This window comes from Tupaia chinensis, unplaced genomic scaffold (assembly GCF_000334495.1).
Source record: "Tupaia chinensis unplaced genomic scaffold, TupChi_1.0 Scaffold000644_1, whole genome shotgun sequence".
In the NCBI taxonomy this organism is placed as follows: domain Eukaryota; kingdom Metazoa; phylum Chordata; class Mammalia; order Scandentia; family Tupaiidae; genus Tupaia; species Tupaia belangeri.
In genome coordinates, this window is record NW_006160165.1 from 7,008,285 (window position 1) to 7,020,115 (window position 11,831).

Sequence of the window (11,831 nt, forward strand, 5' to 3'; positions counted from 1 at the left end):
GTGCGGGGCTTGGGGCCCGCTCGGTTCCCGGCGTGTGTGAGGGAAGCAGGCGGGCTGCCGGGGTGGCTGCTGCTGGGCCAGCGCGCCCGCCGAGGTGGTGCCAAAGAGGGCAGCGAAACAGCATCTTCCGGGTGCCAAGACTTAACTGGGCCCAGTTGGGGGCACGGGGTAAATGGAGAATGCCAGGCTCCGTGAGGCTGACCGTGGGGGAGGCTTCCAGGATTGCGTCCAGAGACCGCCTGGTATACCGGGCGCTTGCGTGCCCAGGGCCCAGGGCTGGTCCTAGCTGGAGTGCAGTGCCCAGACCCGGTTGGGAGGGCTTTCCTGCCATCCCTTTGTCTCACTCGTGAAAGGAATAAAATGAACTTTTAAAGAGACACTAGAGGGACCATCAGTTAGCGTAATGGCTGTGTTGCTGGACTCCCATGTAGTCGACCGCGGTTCGCATCCCGGACTTGGCAGCTTAAACTCACACCGGGTGCGTGTGCGTGCGTGCCCAAGATCCCGAGAGGAGAACGGTGGAGAAGGGATTGTGGCGTGACCATCCCCCCGGGGGGGGATTTCTTGCTTTCTGTCTCTCTCTGTCTGTCTGGCAAGCGCACGCACCCTATAGCAAACCCCTCCTCCCCCCAAATAAAAAGACACCGGAGCACTGGCCACTGTGAGAGCTGTGTCCTGCAGGGTGGAAAGAGCCGGACAGAGCAGCGTCCAGGCGGTGGGTGCGGAGGAAGTTCCTGAGGTCGGTGTGGGTAGCCAGCCTCGCAGGTAGCAATGTGACAGCCAGAACTAGCCCGGGAGTACAAGGGCAGCTGGCGTCTCACAGCTCGCGTGGCGCTGGGGGCAGCACACGGGCTGTCCGGGCCCCGAGCATCACCCAGAGCTGGGTGTCACGGGCACGGTGAGGGATGCAGTCCAGGGCCTGCTGTGCTGGATAGACCCACCCGGGAGGGCCCCGTGCCCGTGCCGGCCTCCCCCGAGCACGCTGGGCCTGCACCAGGTGTACCCGTGGCGGCAACTTCACCTTCACTCTAGACCTGGGGTGTGGGCAGGCAGCCGAGGGACCAGCGCCTCAACTCGGAGGAGCATGGCCGCGGCACACGTCTCACCTTCATCCCCAGCCCTACACCAAGAGGCTTCCTACCTGGCTGGCCGGCGGCCTGCGTGGGCCCGGAAACTCGGGTGTGCAGGGAAACCTGGGCTGGTCACTGTGGGCCGACTCCCTGCAAGAGGAGGCCCACCCACCCGGCACAGGGCAGGCCTGGGGTGCCACACAGACAGGGCAGGAGGCTGGCGTGGAAGCGGCCCTTCTCGAGAGCTCCAGCAGGAAGGGAGGCAGGTCCTCCCGGCCAGTGTCCTCAGCGTCAGGACATGGACAGGCCGAGGACGTCCTGCAGCAGTGAGTCCGGTGGACAGTTCTCAGAGCTGGGGTGGAGAACAGGTCACACAGACGGTGGCAGTGCAGTCTGAGTATGGAGTAGAGCTCCACGGGGCTGTCCTGTTGACGCCACACCACGTCCCAGGGGACAGCGGACAGGGTGCTGGGCCTGTGGGGGGCCTTCCTTTCTGCTGGAGCTCCCCAGAGGGCTCTTCCTCCAGAAGGCTCTGTGACTCTGGGCGGGCTTCAACCTCTTATAAAGCTGAAATGAGTTTGTGAAGGCTCACCTGTTGCAGCAGTGGCCCAAGGGTGTGGCGTGGTCTCCGGGTGTTTAACAGGGGTACTGGCGCGGGGAGGCCATAGGTACTCATAGTAGGGAAGTGCCCTGGAGTGAGGCTGTGCTTGGAGCAGGAGTGAGGACCTATTCGCAGGGGCGTTCTCTCTGCACGGCGGGGTCGCAGAGCATGGGCTCTGCTTGCGTTTGTGCCTCACCCAGAGCAGTGGTCTTGCACTGTGGCCTCTGTGGGCCCAGGCACTGTGGACGCTGGCTCTGCTCCAGGACCTGAGCTGGCTTGGATCTCGTGGAGACCGGTGAGTGTGCTGACGTCAGCCGCGCGGTGGGTGCCAAGGCAGACAGCAGCCTTCTAAGGCACTACCCGGCACCTGCAAGCCCGTGCCAGGCTCTGAGGAGGGAGGGGCAGGGTGAGGTCTCACGCACCTTAAAGCAACAGGAGGCATGGAGGACCCGGAGTGAGACGTGAGGCCCCGGCAGCCTGGCAGGTCACAGACACTGCCAATGCATGCTTGGTTCCAAGAGGCTGTGGCAACCCTGGCAGGTGCTGTGGTGGTGAGGGCTGTCCTTCGCCGCCTGCTGAGCTGTGCCCTGGGGACGCAGCTGCAGCTCTGACACCCAGCCTGCTCATCCTGGGAGGGTCCCAGCCTCAGGCCAGGATCCCACTGCCACCTGCACTTCTCAGAGGCGGCTGGGCCAGGCTGGCAGGGGCCCAGTCTCTGCCTGGTCCCTGCTGCTGTCTGGGAGCATGTCCCATAGCAGCTGTCTTTACAGATCCGCCAATAGCTTTCTTCGGAAAGAAAGTGACTTGCTCTGGCATGAGTGACCATTAGGCCGTACAGGGAACTTGGAACCATCTGTGGTCAAAGTAGCAGCGCTGGGGGCCGGCATGGAGTCTTGAGCCGTGTTTCTTCTTATGGCTCGGCCAGCCCCTCGTGGCCCTGCAATTCTGTCCTGACCATCTAAGGAACCCGAGTTCCTTTCCAGAGTCTGTCTATTGCCTGGGAAGGGACTTGGGGGGAGTGTGTGGCACAGCTGCCTGCAACCAGGAGGCGTCTGCTCCGGCCTCCAGGAGTCACGAGGCAGACGCAGAGGTCAGAAATGGAAGCTTCTCGCTGGGCTTGGGATATAGGTGAGTCGCGTGGCCTGGTGTGTCAGCCACCTGCCATGTCTCCCTGGGCTGTGATGTTTTTCTGCAATTATGTAAGTACCCAGCAGTGGAGATAAAACAGCCTGGCGGTTTGTCACAGGAGGGTCGAACACTTAACTGCTTCATCGTTCCTTCTTGCAGGCCTCGGGGCCCCGTCCTGCAGTGCGATGCTGGAGGGCTGGGATGGCTCTGACCGTGCAGCCATGTCTCATAGCTCTCCTGCTCACAGGGGACGCCGACTACAGCTCTGTGCTGCTGGGGATGCTGGTGACACAGGATGTGCAGCTGGGGCTGTTCATCGCCGCCATGCCCACCCTCCTCCAGGCGGGAGCCGGCTCGTCGCCCAGGTACCGGCCTGTCGGTGTGTGTGCCAGTCCGAGTTGCTCGCTTATAAAAAGGTCCAGCGTGCCTTTTCCTACGGCTGCGTGCAGAGCGCCAGCACCCATGGCTCAGACTGGCCCTTGGGTGGGAGCCGGCTCCTAGGCCCCTGCTGCTGGTCGTCACCTCCGGGGTGCACTCTCAGTGCCACCTAACAGGGTGGATGGGGGGAGGGCTGTGCCTAACAGGTGCTTTGTGCGTGTGATGTGCATGTGTGTGTGTCCAGAGCTGTCCCAGAGCGGGTAGGGCATGCCTGTGTGCGTGTGTGTGCAACACTGCCCAGAGTGGGTGCCGTGTGCCTGAGTGTGTGTGTGCGCAACACTGTCCCAGAGCGGGTGCGCATGCCTGGCGCGCGTGTGTGTGACACAGTCCGAGAGCGGTATAGCATGCATGCGTACGTGTGTGTGCCACACTGTCCCAGAGCTGGCGTGATGTGCCTGTGTGCGTGTGCATGTGACATTGTCCCAGAGCTGGCGTGGCGTGCCTGTGTGCATGTGCAATACTAGGTGCGGGGTGCATGTGTGTAACACTGTCCCCAAGCCGGTGCAGCATGCCTGTGCATGTGTGTGTGTGACACAGTCCCAGAACGGGTACAGCGTGCCTGTGTACGTGTGTGTGCAACGCTGTCCCAGAGCTGGTGTGTGCCTGTGCACATATGCGTGTGTGTGACACTGTCCCAGAGCAGGTGCGGTGTGCTCGTACGTGTGTGCGTGTGTGTGCAATGCTGTCCCAGAGGAGGTGCTGTGTGCCTCTGCGTGTGCATCTGATGCCGTCCCAGCGCAGGTGCAGTGACAGTGAGGAGACTGACAGTTTAGTGTGAGCTGGGAGCCCTGAGCTGACCGCGGACAGGCCGGGGTGGTGGGCTGCAGGCTCCTCTCACGCGCTGGAGACCGGGGTGGTGCGGGGACCACGTGCCCCAGCGAGGCTGGCCAGCGGCAGTTCTTTCTCCCCACTTCTGTACCATGTCTGGACTCACATGCTCACATGTGTGCCAGGTGCTTCTCGAGCTGATGGGACTCACACTTGCTCCCATGCAGGGCCCAGTCCCACTGCACAGAGTAGTCGAGGTGCCGCCTGTATCGCTCTGAGCTGCCAGAGCGTGTCCCTGCTCTTCAGTGCAGTAACTGGCACTCAGAACAGGCTGGACCCGAAGGCACATCTCTGCGCTGACGTGGGGCCGGCTGCAGTGCCACACTGGCTGTGTGCTGGCGTAGGCCCCGACTGCCCAGTGTCTCGTCTGGGAGATGGGCTGGCACGGGTGCTCGCCGGGCCGTGTGGGGGGCCCAGGGCTGCAGCGCAGAGAATGGCCCACCCCAGGCCAGAGCATGTTTGGGGAAGTCGTGGGGGGTGAGTTGGAAAGGTGACTGTAGGCGGCACTGCAGAGGAGGGAGCAGAGAGCAGGGCGGTCACAGGAGTGCTGGCCTCAGGCTGCACTAGCCTCTGCCCCAGTGGCTGATGGGGCAGAGCTGGGAGAGGGACTCAGGGGGCTGCTCCATGGCTGAGGGAAGAAAGGCTGGCAGGCTGGCTAGCTTCCCCCAATCAGAACGGTGCCCTTGGGTGCGTGGGGGGCAGGGGGCGCAGATGGCGGTGCCCTCGGACACGTGGGGGCGCAGACTGCGGTGCCCTCAGACACGTGGTGGAGAGTAGATGCGGCTGGGAGGAGTCTGACTGAGGAGCAGGAGGGCGGCTGCCGGATAAGCGGTGGCTTCTTTGCTGGGCAAGGCCCAGGTCCGAGCCAGGCAGGCCTCAGAGAGGACGGGAGGTGCTGACTGGCCTGGAGGCCTGGCCGGGCTGGGCCGCACATATGCTGGGCCGCAGCTGCAGACATGCCTCTGCCTCTGCCCGCCAAATGCAGAACCGAGTCGGTAACTTCAAGGGTTCCTGCGTCTGCAGTGGGCATGTTGCCCGCTTGCCTCCCTGCTGCTCCGGTTCCCTGCGTGCTCAGGCGGTGGCCTGAGGGCTGCATTCCTAGCACAGCTTTCTGTCTTTGTGCCGTGACGGGCACTGTCCCAGACCACGCAGGGTTTTTCCCACTGGCAAGGAGGACCAAGTGGGATTCTGGCCAGAGCAGCGGATGGCTAAATTTAGAAACACGTGTGATTGCAAAGCCCGCAAGCACGTCGGGGGTGCCGCTCATGGAGTCTTCAGGCTGCGATCCTAATCGATTCTGAGATCTGACTAGCGCACGACCGCTTCCTCCATGGCTGCGTGCTCGACGTGCTCAGAGCTGGGCCCGGGACTACTGACATTTTGCCCACAGTGGCTGGGATTCTTCATCCTGCTTCCTGGGTGAAACCACATTGCCCCACTGGGGGAAGCTGTCGCCTCGCAAAGAGCCCCCAGCGGGGCGAACTCCTCGTGGGGGTGTTCTGGCACGCGCCGCTGAGCTGGGAAAGCTCTCTGTCATCAGGCTGTACACCCCAGAGACGTGTCTGCTCCAGCTTGCAGACAGCCCAGCCTCTCTGTTTGAGTCAACTGACTTGACTGCTGGGATCGATAGGCCTTCACAGGTTGTCGTTAGTATTTAGAAATAACAACCCGCACGAGCTGGGCGTTCACTGTGTAACACGTTCGGGAGGGAGCCCGAGGTGACGGGACTGGCTCCTGGCGCGAGCATGGAGGAGTCACTCCTGCCTTCACTCCGTCTCAGTGTCATCTCGGAGGCGCTGCGTGTCCTGCTCCTGCTCGGGCAGAGCCTGCTCTCGCTGGCTGCCGTGCTGCTCTGGTGCCTGGCCGTGAAGACCTACCTCGCAGGGCCATACTGCCGGAAGCTGCACGTGGAGAGGAAGCGGAGCAGAGAGGCCGTCGTCTCGGGAGCGTCCGCGCTCACCTTCCTGATGCTCACGGTAACCTCCGCCCCCGGTGGCCCCCTCTGTCCCCAGAACGCTCGGCTCGCTCACGTGCGTCGATGAGCTGGGAAAGCCGTCTGTCATCAGGCTGTCCCCCGACACGTGTTGGGACGTTGGAAGCGCTGGTGTCCGCCTACCCCACACAGTGCACGTGCTGCCCGGTGCGGCGCCGCGAGCCCCGCCTGTCTGGCTGCGTGCCTCGTGCACTCAAGCGCTTTGCGGCAGTGTGCCCTGTGAGTGCTGCGCTGCTGACGAAGGCGCGGTCCAGGACGGCACGCAGGCCCCGACCCCGGACCGTGCCGCGCTGCCGTAAGCTGGCACCGAGGTAATAGGTGGGGTTTAAAATCACGTGCCGGTGCTGTGGCCATGCGAGCTGCCCACTGCTGCCAGCCTGACTTCGGCTGCCACGTGCGAGGGGCAAGGTGTGAAGAGGTGTGTGTCAGAGCTCACACTGCGTGGGAGGGTGCGTCCGTGCGTGATGGCGTGTCTGAAAGGACGGAGCCGCAGTGCCGGTCCGCGGCAGCACAGGCACTGCCCACCGCTCAGATGGACGTGCTCGGCCGGGCTCCCCTCCGCCTGGGGATGTGGACAAGCCAGGCAGGAGGGTGCAGTGGGGTTGCCGCCTGGGGTCCTGCCAAGGGAGCCTGCCTCTGTCTCCTTACTGAGGAGGGGAAGGGCACGTGCTGTGAGTCTCAGCTTGAAGGTGAGCCGGCTGTGGCGCCGTACGCGTGGTGTGCTGGCTGCTGGCACCCCTGGTGGGTCCGCTCTGGCTGCGAGGGCGCTCTGCTGCTGACACAGTGCAGGGCTTGCACTCCCCGCCGGGGCCAGCTGCCTCCTCTCTGTTCAGCGATGCCACTGGTCACGTGCCAAGGCTCGGTACACGCCACTGGCACCTCATGTGTCCGTGTCCATGCGATTCCCGTGCTAGACGTCACTCCTGCGCATCGTCATGGGGCAGCCCACCACACAGAGCCACGCGACTCACCTTGTCTCCTTGTGTGTGGTTTGCAGTAAGGTGTGTGCGCTCACTGGAGAGGGAGAGAGGGAAAGCGAGAAATCTCCCCCACTCTCCTTCCGGGGTTTTGGGCACGTGTGCACACACCTGGACATGTGTGCACACACCTGCCGTGATTTTTCAGGCTGCTGGGCCAAGAGCTGCAACTGCAGTTGGCCATTTGAGCCCCAGCCTCTGACCTCTGACGTCTGCCGCCCACAGCTTAGCTTCCTCCTGTAGACGTCAGGGTCTGCCCCGCCCCGGCTGCTCTGACGGGCTGCTGTACACCCCCACGTGCATTTGAATCGTGGTGCTGTTCCCATCGTTCCATGTGTGGTGGTGGAATGGCTGGGCCCTTGGTGTAGACACCCTTAACCCTGTTTTTAAATATGCCAAAGGCACGTACTCTCTGGGAGAGAGGGAAGTGAGAGGACACTCTCGGGGGTGGGCGCCCTGCAGCCCTTCCCCATTCGCCCCCAGGATTGTGGAAATGCACACACGCGTGCTTGGGGTGTTTCTCAGGCTGCCAAGTCTACAACTCAGACCGTGCAGGCAGCCCTGTGGGATCCAGCTGCTGTAACCTCACGCCCCGGACGGGCTCAGCATGCTGGAGTTACTCTCACCGGTGTTCCCAGAGGAGCTAGACTGGCTCTCGTAGCTGTCACGTGAGTGATTGACGTGCCTACGGCAGCTCTGGGCACCGCGGGGCTCCTCGTCCTCGTCCTGCTGGTGAGTGGCCATGGTGACCCACTCACTGGGCTTTCTGTCCTGTCTCCCCAGCAGCTGGTGCCGTGGGCACCCTCCGCCCGCTGCTTAGCCAGCTGGAGTCAGGGTGCACCATGAGCGTCTTGAGGGGCTCTTGCACAGGCCAGCCCTGTCTCGTGTGTGCGTGGGGACCCTGTGTGTGCTGTGGCCAGCTCTTTATCAAGGTGTTTTTTTGGCCGAGATGAGATGACACAACACAAGACTATTTTCTTGTTTCTTTCTTTCCTTTCCTAAGGGTTGCCGTAGGGCATGTGCACTTGCCAGAGAGACGCAGAGAGGGAAAGTGAGAAGCCACCCTCCCCAGGGGGACGGCCACATTGCAGTCCCTTCTCCTGGGATTTTGGGCACATGTGTCCAGTGAGACCCTCCAGCCATCAGGTCCAGGACTAGAGCTGTGGTTGGCCACGTGGGGACCCGGTGCCTTCACCAGCACCCCACCTGCCGGCTGTAGGGGTCGCTGTCTCAGCGTGTGCAGTCCCGTGGTTCCCAGCGTATCCGTGATCTCGTGGCCGTCACCACTGCCTAGTTCTAGAACATTCCATCACCCCAGGGAAACCACTGCTCCCAACCTGCCTCTCCATCTGTCCCCTGGCAGCCACCACCTACTGTCAGTCCCTGCGGGTTCCATGTCCCTGGAGGTGTGCAGGCTGTCCCTCAGTATGGGGTCCTCGCGCACTGTGGTGTCCAAGGCTCACCCGTGCCGCGGCGTGTCCGGCAGGCTGCCCTCCCTGCTGAGATGCTCCCTGCAGTCGTGCATCCCCTGACCTGTCGGTGTGGCCCGCCCTGATGAACGGGGCCTTTCTACTTTGCCCTTTCTCTGTGTCTGGGCAGAGGAGCAGGTGCTCATGGGTCAGGCTCCGCAGGCCTGGTTGTGCTGCGTCCCCCGCCAGCCCCTTGGCACTTGGACTCTCACACAATCCAGACATGTCTCAGGCTGGCCAGGCCGAGGCCCTGGGCCGCACTCAGCACGTGGGGTCCAGCCTCTCCTGAGCAGCTGCCTCCATGCCGCGAGGCCAGCCTTTGTGAGCAGACGTCCCTGATGCCAGCGCTACCAGTCTCCGCCACCACCTGTGGCCGGCGCGTGGACGTTCTCGGCTCCTGTGGCTGTGCAGGTGCCATCGCTCTGCTGCTCCTCAGCATCCTGGGGCCTCCAGGTGAGGCCAGTGTCTGACGGAGTGCACTGCTCGCTGCACTGTGCAGCCCTCGCGGCCACGGCTCTGCACTGCCTTCCTTCAGAGCCACACGGCCAGACCCCTGGAGGGCGGTGGCTAAGTGCATACTTTGGGAGCTAGAGCCCACGTGGTGGTCACTGCTCAAGTCCTGGCCCTGGCCACTTGGGGGAGGGGAGAACAGGACAGGATTGTGTGTGACCCGGGCTCTGGGGGGGCATACGTACTCTGTGGCAGTCATGAAAAGAAGATTAAAAACTGCCGTGTGTGGGTACATTACGCGCATGCAGGCATGTGTGTGCTCGTGTTTAGGCATGTGTGCTGCATGCACACACCTGTCATGATTCATGCGTGTGTGCGTGTGCACTCTTACAGGCCTGTATGGCACATGTGTGCACACATGTGTTATGTGTGTGCATATGCACATGCTCTTTTCTTTTTTTTTTTTGAGAGGTTTTTGCTATAGGGTGTGTGCGCTTGCCAGAAAGAGAGAGAGACAGAGAGATAGAGGGACAGAAAGTGAGAAATCACCCCCTAGGGGGGTGACCATGCCGCAATCCCTTCTCCTCCATTCTCTCAGGAATCTGGGCACACACGCACATGCACCCGGCGTCAGCTGCCACCCTCTGGGTCCTGCTGTGTGGCTCACGGTCGGTGGTGGGAGCATGTCCCTGCTAGACATGTCTTTGTGACACAGAGGTTCTGAGTGCACTCTGGGGGGCGTGCCCATGCAGGCACGCATGGTCACCTGGCTCGTCCCTCCAGGGTTCTAGGCAGATCCTCTCCGCCTGCGGTTGGTCGCTGGGCCGGCTCCCACCCATCACCGCAGCTCCCCCAGCCGGCCCAGCCTGTGTCCCGCTGTCCTCACTGTGCTCACCAGCCATCTGCCGGGCTAAGAGCTCCTCGGCCGGAGCTGTGGCCAGTGGCCCATCACTGTGTGGCCCCATGTGCTGTGTGAACACTCCCCCACAGGTCACGGAGCTTTGGCCAGTGGCCCGTCTCTGTGTGGCCCGTGTGCTGTGTGAACACTCCCCCCCCAGGTCACGGAGCTGTGGCCAGTGGACCATCGCCATGTGGCCCCATGTGCCATGTGAACCTGACCCTCCTCCCCCCAGGTCACGGAGCTGTGGCCAATGGCCTGTTGCCTTGTGGTCCCATGTGCCGTGTGAACCCTCCCCTCCCAGGTCACAGAGCTGCTGGGCGTCTCCATGGAGCTGGGCTGCTTCCTGGCCGGGGCCCTCGTCTCTTCCCAAGGCCACGTGGTCACCGAGGAGGTCGCCGCCTGCATCGAGCCTGTCCGTGACTTCCTGGCTGTCATCTTCTTCGCGTCCATAGGTGAGCTTCCTGCCGTCTGGGAGGGCGGGCATCCATGGGCTGGCGTGTGGGGGCCTGAAGCCTTCTGGGTTTGAGAACGTCCCGTCCATAGGAGGCCACGTCTTGGGATGGGGCCTGAGTGTGACAGACTCGATGTGTCATGGGCCCCTTGCACACTTGGCTTGGGGATCACTTTGTACGGCAGCGACTCACCGGCAGCTCATCATGGAGCCCAAGTGTGGAATGCCCCACCCCTGCCGTCACGTCGCTGCTCGGAAGGTTTCGTGTCTTGTAGCATCTCGGATTCGGCCATTGTTTGCGGGACACCAAACTGGTTGCCGATGAGCTCCGTGACACGCCTGGTGTGCATGTCACCGTGCGTCTGTCTTAGGTGGCAGAGGCGGTGTCTCAGCCGCCGTGTGTCCAGGTTTGGGTTGGTGGCAGCCAGATGTGGGGGGGAAGCCTCTCAGGAGGTGGGTATAGACGCTGTGGGCCACAGTTCTAGCCACTGACATGCTTCAGCCGTGCTGGGTGTGCTGTCTGCACTGAGGACAGCCCGGTTACCCTCAGAGGACGGGACCACGTCCTCCTGGTGGTCCAGCTTGTGAGGGCTGCGGACCGCCGAGACAAGGGCGGGGCTCGGGTTTAGCACTTGGGCTGGCGTGTTCCGGAGGGCGCCCTCCGCGGCCGTCTCCAGCAGCCGGCTAAGGAGCAGCAGGATGTGGGATTACTCTGGCCACGACATCCCGGGCACCCGCCCTCGGTGCCCCTCACAGTGACGCTGTGTGCTCCGTGGTGCTGGCGCTGGCGCTGCCCTGGGAGGTGAGAGCACAAGCAGGTCTGAGGCTGCGTGCACACGACGCCGCTGCAGCCAGGGCAGCCTGAGGACTGCGGGCCAGGAGGCTGTGTGTGTGGGAGGCCCAGCGAGGCTGGCGTGCCTGCTGGCCTGCTCACCTGCTCAGTTCTGGGCACCGTGAAGCTGCGAGGCATCTGTCCTCGAGAGATGCCCTGGGCTGCTGGCGTCCCCGCCTCCTGCCACTGTGCCCCCTCCAGCTGTGCCCCGACTCCTGCCATCCCCCGCCTCCTCCCACCACCCCCTCCTGCTGCCCCCATCGTGCGATGTCAGCGCTGCCTGCCCTGTCTTCACTGCTGTCCCTGCCGCTGTCTGCCCTTTAGACCAGCTCTGACCGCCGGCTCCGCCCCACGGCCTCCTGGTGCTGCCCCTTCTGGTCACAGCCCCGCCCACTGGGCCACAGCACCCCTGAATGGGTGGTTGAGAGCTGCACCCATTGAAATCCCAAGCCCACAGCTCGGGCAGGCGGGTTTGCCCTGACTGCCCCAACAAGGGTCTCCATCTCGCCGGGAAGCTGCGGTGTGCTCGGACTCCGCGTGCTCTCTCGTTTCTCTGCATGGGGTGTGCTGAGGACTTCGAGTTCATGTCCCTCCCTGTGCCCTGTTGTGGCTGGGCTTGTCCTCTGCCTCTCTGGGGTCCAAGAGCTTGGCCCAGGGGGCTCCCAGCCCCTCCGTGGAGCACAGGTGGATGGG

At 63.1% G+C, this 11,831-nt stretch overlaps 1 protein-coding gene across 1 annotated transcript in view; it reads left to right on the top strand.

Annotated features, from left to right (window-relative positions):
- Positions 1-11,831, top strand: part of SLC9D1 (solute carrier family 9 member D1) — a gene marked incomplete in the record, with an annotated part of 40,962 nt that overhangs the window by 24,537 nt on the left and 4,594 nt on the right. Inside the window, 3 exon segments of the mRNA XM_027776215.1 lie at positions 3,047-3,164; positions 5,846-6,041; positions 10,157-10,307. Of these exon segments, the coding sequence (XP_027632016.1) occupies positions 3,047-3,164; positions 5,846-6,041; positions 10,157-10,307 (465 nt within the window).